Source organism: Enoplosus armatus, chromosome 1 (assembly GCF_043641665.1).
Source record: "Enoplosus armatus isolate fEnoArm2 chromosome 1, fEnoArm2.hap1, whole genome shotgun sequence".
Classification (NCBI taxonomy): domain Eukaryota; kingdom Metazoa; phylum Chordata; class Actinopteri; order Centrarchiformes; family Enoplosidae; genus Enoplosus; species Enoplosus armatus.
In genome coordinates, this window is record NC_092180.1 from 4,591,122 (window position 1) to 4,609,044 (window position 17,923).

The 17,923-nt window shown below is 41.7% G+C and overlaps 1 protein-coding gene across 1 annotated transcript in view; it reads left to right on the top strand.

Annotated features, from left to right (window-relative positions):
- Nucleotides 1–17,923, top strand: part of LOC139282486 (protein kinase C-binding protein NELL1-like) — a 203,036-nt gene that overhangs the window by 79,913 nt on the left and 105,200 nt on the right. The window contains exons 10-12 of the mRNA XM_070902231.1: nucleotides 189–262; nucleotides 4,225–4,324; nucleotides 6,922–7,050. Coding sequence (XP_070758332.1) covers nucleotides 189–262; nucleotides 4,225–4,324; nucleotides 6,922–7,050 — 303 coding nt within the window. The remainder of the gene's footprint in view (nucleotides 1–188; nucleotides 263–4,224; nucleotides 4,325–6,921; nucleotides 7,051–17,923) is intronic.

The window sequence follows — 17,923 nt, forward strand, 5'->3', positions numbered from 1 at the left end:
CTCCGCTTATGCACACTAGCCAAGAACAACTTTGTTTCTAAAGGAATCAAGTATGCAGAACTTTGGGCTGGCAATTTCAAAAGCAGTTTACCACAGGAGCTGAGGAATTATTCTATTTCTGGTTTGTCATAGTCACTGTTCTAAGTAGAGTAGATTGAAGCAGTTATGTTTTATTTTTCTTCCCACAGCGAAATGTACCTATATGGGCCAGACCTTCTCTGAGGGCCGTCGCTTTTTATCCAGGAGCTGCAGGGAATGCAAGGTAACAGTTCTACAATTCTTTTTCCAGCATTTAGCCTCTACTCTGCAATCAGATCACCATGCATACGGTGACCAGACATCCCGGTCTGTCCGGGATTGTCCCGACAAATATCTGTAAAACACTAAGATGTCCCGGTTTACTAAAACTAAGTAAACCGCTAAAATAATAATTAAATAATTTTCCAGCACTTACGTAGACGTTTATCATGTTCCGTCCCGCTCGTTATGATGGTGTTGAAAGGTACGCTCGGTAGGTGTGCCAAGCGCTGAAATACATGTCCCCCATAGTGCATGCATCAGCATGTGCACGTGCGCATGCATGGAAGTATGGTATACTTCAGGGTCCCAGTTTCGGGGTTTGAAAATACGGCCACCCTAACCATGCAGCACTTTTCCTTCAGCGTAAACGTGCAATGATGGTGTGTGGTGGACTGCTGGGTGTGTTATTCAATTAGCCAGCAGGCCTTATTAGTTTTCCCTCCCTTCGCCAATCTGTTCAATCTGCCTTTTTTCTTCTCTCTAATGGCGAGATAGCCAGGTAATTAGAATAACTTATGAACACAGCAACACAAAGGCCTGATTTGAATTGGAGCTTCATCACTGCATGGATTATAATTAAAGTCATTATTCCAGTTCAGCATAGAACAGAGGTGAGCTTTCTTCACTGAGAAGCCATTTATCTTTAAAGACGCTATTTTAAGAAAACATTAGCATTTTATGCATGTAATCGCTTACAAAGAGCCACGCGGTGGATTCCTGGACTCATTATTAGCCCCCAGACACCTCGAAACACCATTATATTGTTTGTAAGCTTTGTTTCAAGCAATTACTGCCATCCTTTATCTCCTGGATGTGAGCACGGCTAAATGTCCAATTTGTGGACAAATTCTTTTTAGAAAGCACTGGACATGTTTTATTTTGGGGCTCTCAAGTGTTTCTAGTGTCAGTGTTTTGGTCCATGACAGCCCATAAATTTCAGCTCTCAGCATGTGTGTCTCAGTATGTGAACAACGTATTTTTTGTGTGGTTTCTGCATGTCAGATTTTGAAAAAATGCCTCTGGTAAGTACTGATTCGCTCTGTAACCATCTCTCTGTCCTGTCACCGTCACAGCGGGAGAGGTGGGAAGTGGGAAAAGCAACAATGAATATATGTATTGACATATGGAGAGAATAAGCAGTAGGATTGAGAGAGAGAGAGAGAGAGATGGTTACATTAAGCTATTTATGGATGATACTGATGGTCTTAACGGTGGACCAGAATGATCAGTGTTCATTTTAAGGTCTATATGTGTGGTTGGTGGTGTGCCATATGGACACAGTAACAAATATTTGTCACCAAAAGCTCGTGTCAAATTGAGTCTCCTCTCTATATGAGGGATACTTTTATACAGGGAACAGTCATTCAATAAAAATAAAAAATGTGTTTTTACAGCCTGTGTCTTATTTTAATTATTTTGATCATCATTTCTATTTGTTTTGGTGGCACCAGACATTGCCCTTGCTTGAGATACTTGGCTTGAGTGAGTAACATGTGTGATACGATGAAGTTAAAAGAGAAGGGAATGTTAAATGTTACTGTCCATGAAATGTTAGTATAGCTACTTTCAGTACTTCAGTACGAAAAGAAAAACAAATGAACTGGTTTTCGAGCTGGTGTCACCGGTCCCTTTCTCGTTTGGATTCTTTAACATTATTTATTGATTTTTATTACAATTATCAATGTTATATTAAAAATCATATGTTATTTGTTTAGCCTGCTGAATTATATTCTGCTGTGTATAGTCGTTTTTCTTCACTCATGAACTTTGAAAATCACTTAATTGTTCATTAAGAACCAACAATAGGCGAGGCAGCTTTATTTATATAGTACATCTCAAACACAAAGGCAATTCAAAGTGCTTTACGTAGGCAAAGAAAAGCATTGGAATGACATTGAAAACAATAAACAACAAAAACCTGAATAAAATCAATTAAGATAGAATGAAATGAAATTGAAATAAAATACAGTTACAGTGCAGTTATTATATCAAATATGTGCTTCTCAAATGTGAGGATTTGCGGCTTTTTTGTTTTATAGCATTATATACTGAATATTTTTAGGTTTTGTACTGTTTTTCAAACGAAACGAGCACTTTGTATACATGATTACATCACCTTGGGCTGTGGTGAGCATTTTTAAGTATTTTCTGACATTTTATAGACTAGATTAAAACTACATTCAAAACAACAATCTGACATATTATCATCTATTGAAGTTGTTATCTTAGCATGTTTGCAATATGTCCACAAACATTTGTTTATTTACACACTGAATAGACAGAGAGCAACGTTAGCATTCACTTGGAGTCCAATATTCATTCTCCTTTTAACGTCGCTTTGGTCTCCACCAACTCCTGAGAAAAATAGCTATTACTACCAGCACCTTTCACATTAAACAAAAATTCAGATCAGTGCAGCTTTTAGTGCTTGAAGAGATAAAAGTACTAGTTCTCATGAGATAATGAGAAAATGAGGCTCACAGTGCAAAGCAATTGTACTTTTAACATAAGACACCAGGAAGCAGTTAATCTGGTTCCTAGAAAAGCACGACATTGAAGGAAGTTTTGAAGGAGAAATCTCAGGGATTTGAGTCGATACCTCAGACCTTGAGAGGCATCGCAGGGACCACCGAAGCTCTGACAAACCAGCCAGCCTGCTGCTGCCGTGCGTCCGCTATTTGTTTTAAAAGGCCCAGGGGAAGATGACACAGTTCTATCTACCCTTGTTTCCATTCTTTGGTAGCGCGTATCTTCTCCATACCTGCTATCTGTATTCATGCCCCCTATGTGAATGTGAGCATGTACAACCTTTACATTCCCACCTTATCTGTTGTCATGGCAGCCTCATTCAGTCAAGAGTCTCTTAGAATACCCTGTTTTTTAGTTTTTTTTAGTTTTGTGGTTTATTATATTACTATATTATATTATAGGTTCATGTTAAAATTACAAGGTTCAGACTGAAAGAAAGTAGCTCGACACACAGGCCTTTATGTGAGGACAGAGAATATTTATTAAGCATGAAAAAATAAACAAGGTTACGTTTGGCTTGATTTGCAGGGTTGTAAAACATTAAGGTTTTAAATATATGTAACATTTTCTGAATGCAATTAAAGACCTTCAAATAATGATTCATTTATTACAAGACAGCATGGATTATGTGACTCGCTGAAGCCACTAGAGCTTCAACAATTCATTCATTGATTATTCGATCGAAAGAAAATTAGCTGCCAACCCTTTTGATAATCGATAAATCTTTTCAGTCATTTTTCATACAAAAATGTAAAAATGTTTGCTGGTTCCAGCTTCTTGAATGTGAGGATTAGCTGCTTGTCTTTTTTGATAGTAAAAGAAGAGTCTTTGGGTTTCAGACTGTTGGTTGGACAAAAGAAGCAATTTGAAGGCGTCACTTTGGTTTCTGGGAAATTGTGATGAGCATCTTTCACAATGTTTTGACATTTTATGTCAAAAAAACATATGGAGCCTTCTTTTTAGATTTATTAAACTCACATATATATATATATATATATATATATATATATATATATATATATATATATTTTTTTTTTTACACTATTTACAAGTTCAAAGGGTGAACTGTGCATGGAATTGTATGAACATTCATGTGTCCAACATGTTATTCACCAGTAAATGGTTAGAAAAATGATGATAATTAACCTGTATAGCAAAAAAAAAAAACACATTCACTCTCAACATCACTACTGCAGAGTATGTCAGCAAGTTCACACTTTCTCATGTTAGTTATAGTGAAAAGTTAGTCTTGTATGCTGCTTGTTAGTGGATTTCGTAACTTCAATCAACAACCAATATGAGTGTTGCCTGGTTACGTTTCGGCAAGAGATCAAAAGTAAAAAGTAAAAGTAATTTTTCACATCACAAAGTTCTGCCTCTGTCTTGTTCTTCCAGAATGGCCTGATGGTGAAAGTCACAGAAACTTGTCCAGAGCTCAACTGCACCGTCAGTGAACAGATCTTACCAGATGGCAGATGCTGCAATGTTTGCAGAGGTACGTCTTCCTTCTAACCGCACTCCTCTCAGTTGCATGAATTCCTCTTTCGGTGGATGTGCATGCACCAACCTTCTGCCGCTGCGAGGAGTAAACACAGCCAGTGTGCCGGATGCGGATTCAGGCTGCGCCTCTGCAATAATTGTGTTTCTCTCCCTTTCCACCGATGAATACTTCTTGGCTGGGATACCTATCAGAACAGATTGGTCTGTCTGCTATAGAGGACCTGCTATGCCAATTTGCCTGAACCCCGCTGCATTGGCAGGGAGGTACTACAGTGTAAATAGCCAATGGTAATTCAGTAAATACATTGAATAAACAAACTGTAGGAGGCTGTCAGCTATAGAGCCATAATGAAAGAAACCCGGGGCAGGTTCTGAGCAAAGGAAATTGCACTCTCGTTTAGGTGAGATAAGCAGCATGCCTTAGACTCACCGTATTCAGAGGAGAGGAAGATAAAAAGAAGGTGAAAGAGAACGACATGTTTAAAGGACAGGGAAGGAAGGACAGAGGAGAGATGAAAGAGGAAAGGTTAAAGGAGAAGACAGCAAGGACAGGAAAGAACCTGCTCTGCTGAAAAGAAAAGAGACAAGGAAGAGGAGAGGGAGAGTAAAGAGTTTAAAGTACACGAGAGGAGAGGAAGATGAAAAGGAAGGTAAAGAGAGGATGAGGATAAGACTGTATTTGTTGAAAGGAGAGAGGGCAGGAGAGGAAAGGTAGAGATATAGAGTAAGAGCTGAGAATTAAAGGTTAGAGTCACAGCACCTCTTCCCAACAACCCTCTGTCTGTCTGTCTCTCTATCCGTCTCTCTTTCTCGCTCACCCACACCCACTAAAACTCAGAGCCGGCCATTTCCAAATCATCTCCAGACCTCTTCTCCACTGTGTGACTCAGTACTTTGCCACCTCTCTGAAATTTACTGAAATAGAAAAGCAAAATTCTACAGTGAGCGGCCGACGTGTGAATCGCAAATCACAAACACAACTTCATTGTATTTTCACAATTTCCCCCCCGGGGATCAATAAAGTATTTCTGATTCTGATTTTTCTCCTTTCAGTGGTGTTTGTGGTTTGAGCAGAACTATACTTCACCATAAGCACACACATGTAATCAGTCCTTTTACATGTACACACCGTTCTGTAGGGGGCTGCTGTAGATTGTGGAGGGGGTGAGAGGACAAATAATGCAGACACAGCTCTTTCTTCAGTAATGGCTCCCCAGGCTCCCAGCCTCCAAGGGCTTTTATGTGCAGCCAGTCTGTCTTTCATTACAGGACATGATGGGCTACATCAGCTCATACTTACCGAGCGGGAAAACCATCATCTCTCTGTCTGTGTACTTCCTTACCTGTCAGACTGATTGTCAGTACATTTGTCTATCTGTCATGTCACATTTCTGTACTCGTACGAGATCTCAGTCTGGTTTGGTTAAAGTTTGACAAAAGATTGGTACTCTGGCACACAGGCAGGGCAGGGGTAACGTTCCCGTCCACCATGTTTCATTCCCAGTAGCAGTGCCATGTGTTCCAGTAGACACAATTGGCCATATTCACAGGTGGGAAGCTGACCTCCATTGAAGAGAACACTTGCCCTCTGTGACCTTGAAAAAGCCGTAGCTTGCTTCATTTTGGAGGATGGATTCACAAGTAACAATGGATTCAAACGGTCAAAACAAAATCAAAACATTCACAGAAACCTCTCAAACCAAGGATGCGACACAATTTACGTCTCCGCCGTTAATCCAGCTGTTCTGTCAGTTCCACTGACTCTTACCGCAGTGTCTCCACAAGAGAGCTAAATGTCCTGGCTTCCCTGTCCTGTCTCACTGTTACCTCTCCATAGAGCTCAGCCAGAAGTAGCCTATTTAGCGTTTTATTTGTGAAGCGACAAATGTGGCTGTGTACTCTTATTTTGAAAATGCTGTTTTGGATGTGTCATCGGGCCGCTGATGAAGAGTACGAGCATCTTGCGGTGCATGTGAAGGCGGTCCTTTCATGTGTTCTGTAAAACATCATCCTATGTTGAAACATGTTGGCTGACTAAAGTGAAGACTGTTCCAGTAAGTCAGTTAGTGTTGCAGACTCTTTTCACATTTGGTTCCTCTGCTGCCCGAGCACCTAGTTGACTGTTGAAGTAGCAACAGTACATTGTTTCTACAAGCATCCTTTAAAACCAGCACTTTAACACATTTTACTGAAACATCAACACAAAACACCAGAAGAACACAATGTCCTGTGTTGCAGCTCACACTTGACTCTTTGACACCCTCTGAGATCTTCCTACATGCTTTGTGTGTGTAAGATTTTTTTGTTGTTGTATTGTTTGTGTGTGTGGATGCTTTCATGAAAGCCCAAACTTTTATTATTGCAGCAAATTTACTGCAGTCATAAACTTTATACGTCAGGCTTCTTGTCATCCACAGCATTGTGGGCGACAGGAACAAGGTTGCTCGTTTGGGCTTTTGTCTGCTTTTATCTCTGTGTACAGTTATGTGTCTGTGTGTGTTTTTGTGCATCTGTATACAACTTTTCACTGCCTTGAGTGAGCAAATTTTAAGACCAAAGTAAATCAATGCTTCCTTTGTCCCCCTCTTTCAGGTTATGACTTCTGCACAGAGGGACTCATTTGTGGAGAAAATTCTGCGTGTAAAAACCGGAATACTAAAGCAGAGTGTGAATGCAAGAGTGGCTACGCCTCCATCCACGGGGATTCTACTTACTGTGAAGGTAGGACTATGCTCTACCCAGCTCAAGCTGAGCCGGTGCTCATGTGACTGACACATAATATCTGTTGGCTCGGGATGTTAAAAGCAGTATGGGTGGCAGTTTAATTCATCATTTGCATGTTTGTGCAGGCTGTGGGCCACAGACTGAGATTTGTAATGAGCTGATATGAACGCATGATGATGACTGGCTATAAGGAGAACGGGGATTGATTCTGAGAGACATTATGCTCGGTTGTAAACATGGACCTGAACCTTTATTATGGCATTAGTAATCTGACAGAGCACAGGGATTTGTGAATTTTGAGAAAACAACAAGATCTGTGAAACACTGACGTGTCGATTTGTCTGTTGTGTGAAAAATTGTACCAGTGCTTAAAGCTGCAGTTTATTAAAGAACCCTTGAACATTTGGTTAAAGGACCATTGCATGTTTAGTCCATTCATTATATTTTACATTACTGCTGGCCATTTTCAAAAGGATACCATTGAATTTTAAACAGATTCTCTACCTTCCTGTTGGCCATTCATTTCATTAGACATAAGACAGACCTAATGTCCACGGTGATGAATTGCTTATTTGAAGCAAGTTTGAAGTCTGCAAGTTGACTTTTGCAGCATCCCAAAATGAACTAAAACCAGTGTGCTGCCTACAAGGTACGAAGTCAGTTTGTAAACTTAAGGCATGCTTTTAGAAAATGTAAACTTGACAGGATTTGTATTTGGTGCGTTTGGTTTATTTGCTCCTGTTATATTTGGGAATTGAACGCATATCTGTAGAGTGGAGTGTGCATGTTTTGCCAATCTGCCAACCCGAACTGCATACTCTTTTACAACACAATTTTAATCTTAAACTAGAGTACCTAGTATTGTTTACAGTAGTGCCTACTTCACTTTCCCTGGAAAACATATCCGAGTTTCATATAATCTGAGTTTTGACACAAATTCACCCTTTCTGAAAAAGTCAGCCATCACGAAGAGTGTCAGGGTGCCTCCAGCATGCTGATTGTTGGACTTGGCTGAGAAAAAGCCCCAGTCTGTGGGGGCTGGAGGCCCAGAGTACTTGTGATAGCTAATGGCCTTATTTGATTAAGAGGCTTGGAAGCGGCAGTCTGCGGATTGAAGGATTTGCTCAATGCTCGTTGCAGTTGTCTTTGGGTCGGAGCCACGGCAGACTGAATTGACGAAACATGCTGAGAGCTGGGTAGCCACAACCCCTCCAGTCTGTCTGCCTCTGTTTGATCTGCATGGTAAAGAGGTTTACCCAGAGCTCCTCTCCAATCCACGACAGTCCCGCACCATATAAGTGAGGGCTGGGAAACGCTGATTGTTAGATCAACTACGTAAATCGTAGAGGAACAGCTCTATTGGTTATGGCGGCATTATCCATGTTTGGGGGTTGCTCCCTAAAGGCAGCTCAAACCTCTATTGTAAATGGATTAACTGGTAACCTGCTGTACAGTATGGTGATATTTGGCATGGCTTCGCACTAATCTCCAACTTAAATTTGCTTAGAATAACATATCTTACACAACAGACTGGGGCAATCACATCTTTTGTTGTTTATTTGTTGTGTTTGAGGAATAAACAAAGCCCAGTAGTCCGGTGGGATGGGGGGGGGGGGGGGGGGGTCATTGATATCCTAATGGATGTTTTACAGAACAAATTAATTTCTCCTCTTGTATTTTATAAACAGGAGATTGTGTCTGGCTGTGGCTCTACGCTGTCATTAAATATGGCTGTTATATCCTCATAAATGTTTTAATGTGCAGCTGAATGATTGAAGATGAGATTATTTACTTGTAATCAGAGGGCTGTTTGAGGAGGGACCAGAGGATTTAAACAGAGCCCAGCTTGAGCCCCCTGTCTTGCATTCAGTCACCTTGTGGTGCCGTAATTATTCTCTACCTCTCTCTAAGATGAATACCATACTATTTCCAGTGGCAGGATATTTGCCTCTAGTGTGTCAAAACTTTGAAGAAGTACAGAATGAGGCAGCCCATTTTCTTTTTTCTTCCCATATAATACAAGTAAGACTTTTGTCTACACTTAATAGTGTTGTGTTTTTTTAATGTTTTTTTTAACTTGAAGCATCACAAATATCTTAGCCTTGGATTGATGTATAATATCTCACAGCTGGGGAGAGACACTCCACTGAAAAGAGTAAGCCGAGTTGATTCCAGAAGTATGTGTACGATGTTTGTGTTCCAATTTGACTGATTTATGATGCTGAGAAGAACGGCTGTGATTTTTGAAGAAATATGCTTTTCTCGGGCGCTTGAAGTCAATGAAGCTCCGGGATATTGTGTCTGCTGCAGCATATATGACACAGGCCTGATTTCTACACCCAGTGAGAGAATGTGGTGAATGTGTTAATATCTAAAGCCATCTGCTTAATCTCAGTGAAAGCAGAAATGTGCCTGCATATGCATAATATGTTCACATGTAGAAACACAAACATAGGCACACACTAATGATGGTTTGTGCCTTGCTAGCCTGCCCGCCAAAGCCTGTGTGTTTATTTACTCCATTAAAGATGTATTACTGCATATGCGCTGACATCTTTCTAGATTTAAGAGATGAGTCCAGTTGGAGGCATTACTCTGCGTACCAGAAAAAACAGCTGCTCCTCCTAACTCTAACTTGGGAAATCCTTTCTTATCCTGGAAGAAGCCTGGGAGAAGGCAGTGGTTGCTATTGATTGGTCTTGTCAACACTCAGCAACTCAAAGGCTCCAGCAGGGCTTACTGCTGGCCTGCTGGCTCTGCCTCAGCAATAGCATGGACACATGAAGCGCAATAGGCAATGTATATAGTGTGTGTATAAATTATATTTATTTATGCATACATATGTGTGTGTATATATGTGTATATTTGTATATATGTACACATAGCTATGTATTTTATACTATTAAAATAAAATAAATGGTGCAAGCCAGCTGCTCCACTTCCTCACTTCAGATAATTACTGTATACAGCATATATGTATTTGAGCCCATCTACTAGTATGTTGTGAAACAGATCTATTGGTAGCTTGGGATCAAAGATGTTATCTGTACAATCAGATAAATCCTTTGAGACAGGAATACTGTGAACGCTCTGACTCTGGTGTTAAAGCACTAATTGCCATTGATGAAAAGCACTGACTACATCTAGTGGGTGGTGCTCCCTTTCCTTCTCAGTGTGTCATCACCTGATGCTGCGCCATTCAGCATACTGAACTTTTTCACGTTTTTTGCTAATGAGCTTATCATAGGCTTATTATCCTCATCAGCTCTTGTTTATGCTGTCAGTGATATCCTTACAGCCCCAGCAGATCTACTGTATCCTCCGTCAGCTCCAGAGGACACAGACATTACCATGTTTGTTGTTGTTGTTTTGCTGACAGCTTGTTAATCGTAACCTAAAAAATGTCCTTTATTGTTGAAACACATTCAGTTTAGTCCCCTCACAATAAAGGAAAGTGCTGCTGATGTTGAGAACAGTTGCATCAGCTAAGGACAAACAACATGATTCCCCGTTTCCTAGGTGAGTGCTGCCGGGACCCTCCTCCCAAAAGGCCGGTTGTTACCACAGAAGCTGCACAGTATATCTTTTTCCATGGGGGGGTGAAATCCCAGCATGGGCCTAATGTTGAACCAAAGTGCACCTAGATAGTGCAAATCTCTCTTTCATTGCATATGTTCTCAGCTTTTTTTCCCCCCTCAATATATCCAAACGATCTCCCACTCTGCAGGAAGCTTCTTCTTTCTTTTTTTCTCACAGCCTCTCAAGTGCCTCATCTGTGCACTTTCTTCCTCCATGTTTCAAATTAAAGGCCCCATCACCACAACGTGTCCTTGGAAATGTTTATGGGTGAGCACATTCGGGATAAGTCAGAGCAGTTAGCAAGACGCTCGAGTTGAGCTGAGTATTTTCACATGCAGAGTTGAAGCTTATTTCCATAGAAATGGTCTCAGGAGGTTGTTGTGGAGAATTCCCGTGCTGTTGAGAAACCTCATGGGTCACTCTATCCACATTAATGGCAGCATTAGCTCCAGTTGTGCCCTGTAATTCTTCATCAGCTCTTATGTGCAACTCAAAGGCTTACCTGCACTTGTTTTACATATACATTTTTTGGAGTACAGTGGTTATGTTTAATTGGGCCTAATCAACATGCATTTGATCAAATGTGTGTTATGACTCCCTCTCTTCTTCACATTGCTGTCAATCACCGGCTAAGGCTGAAGTCTTCTGCTGTTTCATTTGGCCCACAGACCACTGTTTTTTTCTGCTATGGGTAATAAGATTAGAGCCCAGTGTGAGGCCGACGCATGAAACCTAACAGTGCTATTTCTGTTTGTTCAGCTCACTTTCATTTAGCTCCAGAGCAGCCGAACTCCCTGGGTTCAAGGACTGACTCTCTGATGTGTCCCCTTAACTAACAGGCTCTGGGGAAGCACTTTATGATGTCCCTGATCTCCAGTCAATCTCCGCTGACACCACAGCAGATTTCAGCTCTTCTTCTCTTCTTCGCTCTCTCTCGCTCTAGTTTTTACCACTCGCAGATAATATGCTGTGACTTTGGTGCTAATAACGTCACAGTTACTGCAACTGGAGCTGCTTAAACACACTTCAGATATCCTCAGGGCTGGACTGGGGCAAAAAAATCTGCCCAGACCGCCCCCACACAATCGGTCGAACACCACCCACCAGTACACCATCCTTGCGGTCAATTAATGCATGGAACTATATGTTATTTCACTGGAGACTAACTAACTATTCAGTTCATACAGATTTCAAGTATCCAAGGGGGGAGTAATACACCTGTGTATGTGATTGGGCAATTAAATCATGTTTCAACTACAGTTGACCTCTCTCGCATGCGCACTGGTGTTCCCAAAGACTACAAGTACAAGTACGCTATTTGATATTGACTGACTGAGTGAGCACCAGCAGTAGCTGACGGTCTCACTTTATGAGAGCGTTACGATTAAGTTATCATTGTCATTGAATGAATCATCATTTATCATCGTCATCAGCACACACACACCTGAGAGTCCCTGTTTCCTTGCATGTTACTCTCTGCTTACTGCTCCAGCTTGCCTGCCCCTCTTCCTGCTACTCTGTCTGGCAGTGGCCATGGCCAGCCACCTCTCCTACTTCCACCTGCATATTGGCAGGTACTGCTATCGCCGTAGATGATGAAGCTCCTGCTGCAGCCCCTGCAGCAAACACCTGTGATTTTTGCACATTTGACGGCATCTGCATCTAGATTATTTATCTTTTTGGCCCACAACTTCTCCACACCCCCCATCTTTCTTTTTTGCTTATCCATCTTGACTATTGACAAAGACGCCCTCCTTCATCCACAGATGTTTGGCTCTGAGCCACGGCATCTGACACGAGAAACAGAGAGGACACAGGAGTGCTACCAATGGATGCAGCCACATCAGTCTGAGATGTGTCCATGCAGTGTTTTACATAAAATCTATAGAGTGGATGTGGGGTTTTCGAATGGCTGCAATCAATTTCTTGCCCATTTTGCACTTGCTGGTCACAAAATACAATCAGGAAAGTGGAAAAATCACCTTGGTTGTTGATGACACAAACAGCAATTCATCAACGCATCAATTTCGCCCAGAACAAAAATGAATGGATATAGGTTACAAAACAGCAAGCTGCGCACGAAGCAATCCTACTTTTGATCATCTAGTTTTCTCTTAATAGGTGTTTTGAGTGACAACCGTGCAAATCACTTTTCAGACTTATTTCTTGTCAGAACAACAGTAGCTGAAAAAGAGATTGAATGTTTTACAAAGACCAAGACCAGTTTTAATAACCCAATGCATAGGATGCTTGATAAGAGCTCTTATCTTCAGATTTTCTCGAATTGCACTTTTTGTGGATCCTTTTCTCACAGTTTGAACTTTCGGAGAGTCCTGTGCCTCCACGCCAGTGCAATGGAGGGTACTGGAGTTTTGTTTGGGATACTCAAAAGCATTGAAAGCTTTGATTTGAAACGTTCTACAGAAACACATATTTCCAGACACAATGTCGCGGTCAATCTTGTACAGACCTCTCTGTGGACAGTTTTCATAGAGATCATTTCCTCAGTTGTCTGTTGATTTTTTTCAATGCTGTGAGCACCACGATCTAAATTCCATTCAACTTCATTGTATTGGAATGGTGGCAGAGACGGTGACGGAAATCTAAAAACCTCGGCAAGCACAACAGAAACTATATGCATGGCTGTATATCACGGGTAGGGGAAAAATGTATTTTTGTAATTAGGGAGAACTGACCCTTTAAATGTCATTGTTTTGGTTGTCCTTTCAGTTATTCTGAACTCACCCCTGAAGGCTTTGGTCGCTGGTTCAGTAAATGTTTCCCATAGTGTGTCCTCATGTCCTGAGCCCTGTTTGCTGAGATGTTCACAGCTGATAATGTTGTATCCATATCCCATACACCCGGGACCAATGAATTAGGATTTAGGAAGTTATTTGTGGAGGATTTTACCCATCTCGTCTCTCCGTGTAGCTGAGGCCGATAGAGGTGCTGTTATCCTATGTTTGCAGATGAGCTGAGATGAGCTGGGCATTTGGCTTCTGGGAGGGACAGACTGATACACTGACTGACATTTATGGGGGTGGGAAGATGCAGCTACAAACAGACAGAACATACAGACCAGATCCCTGGGAGTGCAAACCTGCAGGAATCATATCCACAGAGGTTGGAAATGAGCTAATCAAGGGCAGTGCCAGCCTGCAGAGCTTCCCACAGTGGGATTCAAGGTGCGTGTGTGGTGTGTGTAGCTGTCCTGGGTTTTCAGATAAGCTCAGGAAAACATGATGTGTCTCCACCCGGAGTGCAGCACCTGCCCTCATGCTGCAGCTAATCCGCTAAAACTAACAGCTTCTGCTTACTTTTCCCTGCTGAGTCTGGTCACACATAACAACACTAGGAGCCAGAGAAACATGGAAATACACACCTATAATGTGTCAACAAGGTTTTACTACACTATAGTATACTATGTCACAGACCACTTCAGTGTCAAGTCATTACTAATAACGTTCTCAATGCAGCGCTGATGAGAGCTAATGAAAGGCGGAATGCAAAAGAAATTGACTTATTGATTGGGAGCAGTTTAGATAATCCTCATTTGTCCTTATTCAGCCTGCGATGGTGGGAGCAGCGGTGTGTGTCTGTCTTTTGAGGCGTTGGCGAGTGCCGCTGGCTGAATTGACTCTCACTCAGTGGCATTAAAGAGTAATTGGCTGTGTTTGTACTTCTGCGAATCAATCAGGTTCTCTGTGGGAACTCTGCCTGCACCGTGTTAAAACAAGGATGTAATGACGGGGAACGAATGTGCAACAGCGTCTGCCCCTCCTCAGACCTGTACATTGTCGAAAGAGGGGGTCAAGGTGGGGTAAGCAGTGGGGGGGAGATACAAAAAGGAAAGTAGATAAAGATAAGGACCAGCTAAAAGGCAGCAGTGTAAGCCTCTGCCAACAACCTGCTGTAAGCTGTACCCCTCGTAAAAGTCTGTAGGTTTGTTCTCCCAGAGAAAGCACGTGTTTAGCAATCATCTTGAAAGTCCTCGACATTCCCACCAGCACCTAAATATTCCAGAAGACAGGATGATGCCTGTAGTTAAAAAAGCAATAAAACACCCATGCTCTCATGTCTTAAGGATCTGGGACATTCAGTCTTTTTTGTACAGAAAGTGCTGCAGGGAAAGTCTTTCAAAGAATTCATTGTCATCTATTACAGACAGTGCCCTGCTAGTGAATCTTGAACTGTGCTTTGACAGTTTAATTCAAGGTAAGGCCACATGTATTATATGGAGAAAGCCAAAAGATTTTCACTGTGTGAAATGTTTTTTTTGCATCCATTCAGTATTATCAAGAAGTCATTCAGGTTCCATTCAGTATAATTCAATTGGCTTTCACAAACAGCCATCACGTAACAGTGATGTCAGTGTGTCAGCGTACATACACATAGACCATCGGCATTTGGGGAAATATGCTTATTCACTTTCTGGTGGAGAGTTAGATGAGAAGATCGATGCCACTCTCTGTATCTGTTCATTAAATATAAGGCTACCAACTAGCATCCGATTAGTGTAGCTTAGAACAAAGACTGGAAGCAGGGGAAAAGAGCTAGCCTGCCTCTTTCAAATGGTAACAAAATCTGCTTTTTGATTTGATTTTGAACCTTTATTCTGACCAGTCACTAGACTCCAGGACGTCACTGGTCACGACCAAGAAATAGTCCAACACATAACCCCCCGTAATACCGCAAATTGTTGTTTTTACACTTCAGTTTTTGAAATAAACAAGATATAGCATGTTAATTTGTACTTTAGACGTGCTGGTAGGTGGATGTTGTTACCATTTGACGGAGATATTCCAGTCTTTGTGCTAAGCTTAGCTAACTCGCTAAGTTGGTTTTGCTTTCATGCAATGGTGGCATCATTCCAAGCCACAATGAACCGAAAGCCACAGGATCTTTTGCTATCTCTAGACATTTCTAGCCAATTCTAGAAAAAAGTTCAATACTTCAGTCTCCAAGGTAAATCTGAAAAGGGAAAGTGAAACAGCAGCGCTTGCCCCACCCTCATTAGCACTGCTGAAGAATCCTTGAGCAAGGCCCCTAACCTCCAACTGGTCCGGTGAGCTGCTGACTGGCCAACAGATTAGACTGTGGTTGTACTGTGCAGCTTCCAGGTGTGAATTCATATAATTGTGTGAGTGTGGAACAGGGACTTCTTGAAAAAGAGAGCACTGTTCACAGCAAAACTACTCCAGTTAGTAGGATACCACGACTTAAATCTTATTTTCGTACATTTGGCCATGTCTCACCATGGTAATTTCTGAGATCTAGGAGGCAGCGACATCGCTAGAAATAAGTCAGACTGTGCAAGAAACTCAAACAGTCAGGCAATTATAGCCAAGCTTATTTGGAAGATAAAACAAAGGCCAACTGTTTGTTTAACACATGGATCACAATTTACAAATCGACTTCCGGGTTGAACTTTGACTTTCCCTATCGATGTAGCAATGCCACAATGAAGCAATTAAGTTGGTGAGTGTACAGTGTTAACCTAACTGATAGAAACAATGGCCAAAGCTACAAAAGATCATAGTTGAACTAAACTGGAATTATCCTTCAAACAAAGATTACAAGTCCTGCTAACAAACGAGCAACAGACAGGCAGGGGTAAAAATAAACAATAAACCCCCATTTTCACTGCTCAGACAGAGATAATGAAAGAGAGGACAGTGCTGGAAAGTACACAGAGTGCCGCTTGCCAAGCTCTGTCCATGATGCTGAAAGTCTGAGAGTGCGAGGAGAGCTTCTCTGTGAGCAGCGGGTGGATTGACTCGGCCGGCTGTGTAACACTGGCAGAGGTCTGCTGGAGTCACAGTGGGTGAGCACTCTGGTGAAAGGTCAGTGAAAGACCTGTAATGAATTACAGTCATTTCACTCAATGACAGCGTACCGTTTGTGTGTGTGTGTGTGTGTGTGTGTGTGTGTGTGTGTACTGCTGCTCCTCTGAGTCCCTCCTCTCCCCCTTCCTGTCCCACTTCTCAAACTCTCTTCTGGGTGGCATCCATCTCTGCCATCTGCACTACACTGACTGCATGTGTTCCAACACAGCCAACGCTGTCCTTGGCATCGCTCCGTTCCCTCGCCTCATTCCTCATATGGTTATTTATCCCTGCTTATTCCCATTCAATTTCCTGACCATTTCTGAGCTGTAGGGGATTGGGGTGGTAATCCTCGAGCCAGAGGGCTTGCTGGCTTGCTGCTCTGCATGGTTTATGGGCTAAAGTGTTCAAATTTCCATTGGAATCGAGCTCCTATGCAAGCCTGAAAAACTTATGTGCTCCAAGTAGCCTAATGGGAGTGAATGCAGATTACCTAAAGGCCCGTTTCATTTCATTAGCATGGATCAGTGTTTTGCCCCAGGTGTTAGGACAATTTGCTATTCCCTATTATCATATTGCCTGGTGATATATTAGAGGATTGTCAAAAAAGATTGATGTCAGATTTTCAATAAAAAAATGTTTTTTTCTCTATGACACAGTAACACAGGTTATCCTCCTACTCCTTGTATCTTTCTGTAGCTTGAGAAAATTTCTTTTTTAATTAAGGCAAAGATCACATCACTCCTGTACTCCATTTTTAGAGGAGTCACATTTCAATAACACTTTGACAAATCTCAATTTCAGCGGGAACATTGTTTTTGTAAAGCTGAGCTCAGACATCTAAACTTATCTCACAGTTAGACCATTTTCATTTTAAAAATGATTTAGGGCTTGGACTTTTCAAATGTTTTGCAGTCTTGTGGTGCTTTCTGACGCAGTGACACACTCAAAGCAAACACAGCACTAATCAGTGTTAAATTTCAGCTGCAGCTGCAGTTTGAGTGCGGATGAAAGAAATGGCCGGGGTCAAGCAGACATTGCCATTTGCTGACCCTGTGGCACTCAATCACAGGTTTGTTACAGACATGCATGCAGAGATGTATGACTAAGCTCACTTTCACATCCCTACTGGTTTTCAGTATTGTAACACACCATAAATCAAAAGTTGTCTGTGTCCCAATTGAGTGGCCACCTCCTTTGAAGGACGCAGCCTTTGTAGGACTGAATGAAAGTGGACTAATCTTGCACTTCCTTCCCAAAGGAGACAGTCTAGCCTCACCAAAACCTACACTTGCGGTGCATTTCTGGGATCCTCATCAACTCGTAAAGTTGAGAATTGAAGTTTAACAAGAAGTTGTACTTGAATGGCCAACTGTCAGAAAGATCCTACTTGGTTGTCTGATATATTTTGTGACTTTTTGAGTTGACAAAGTGCCTGAAAGTGCCATTAAACATGTCACTGCAGT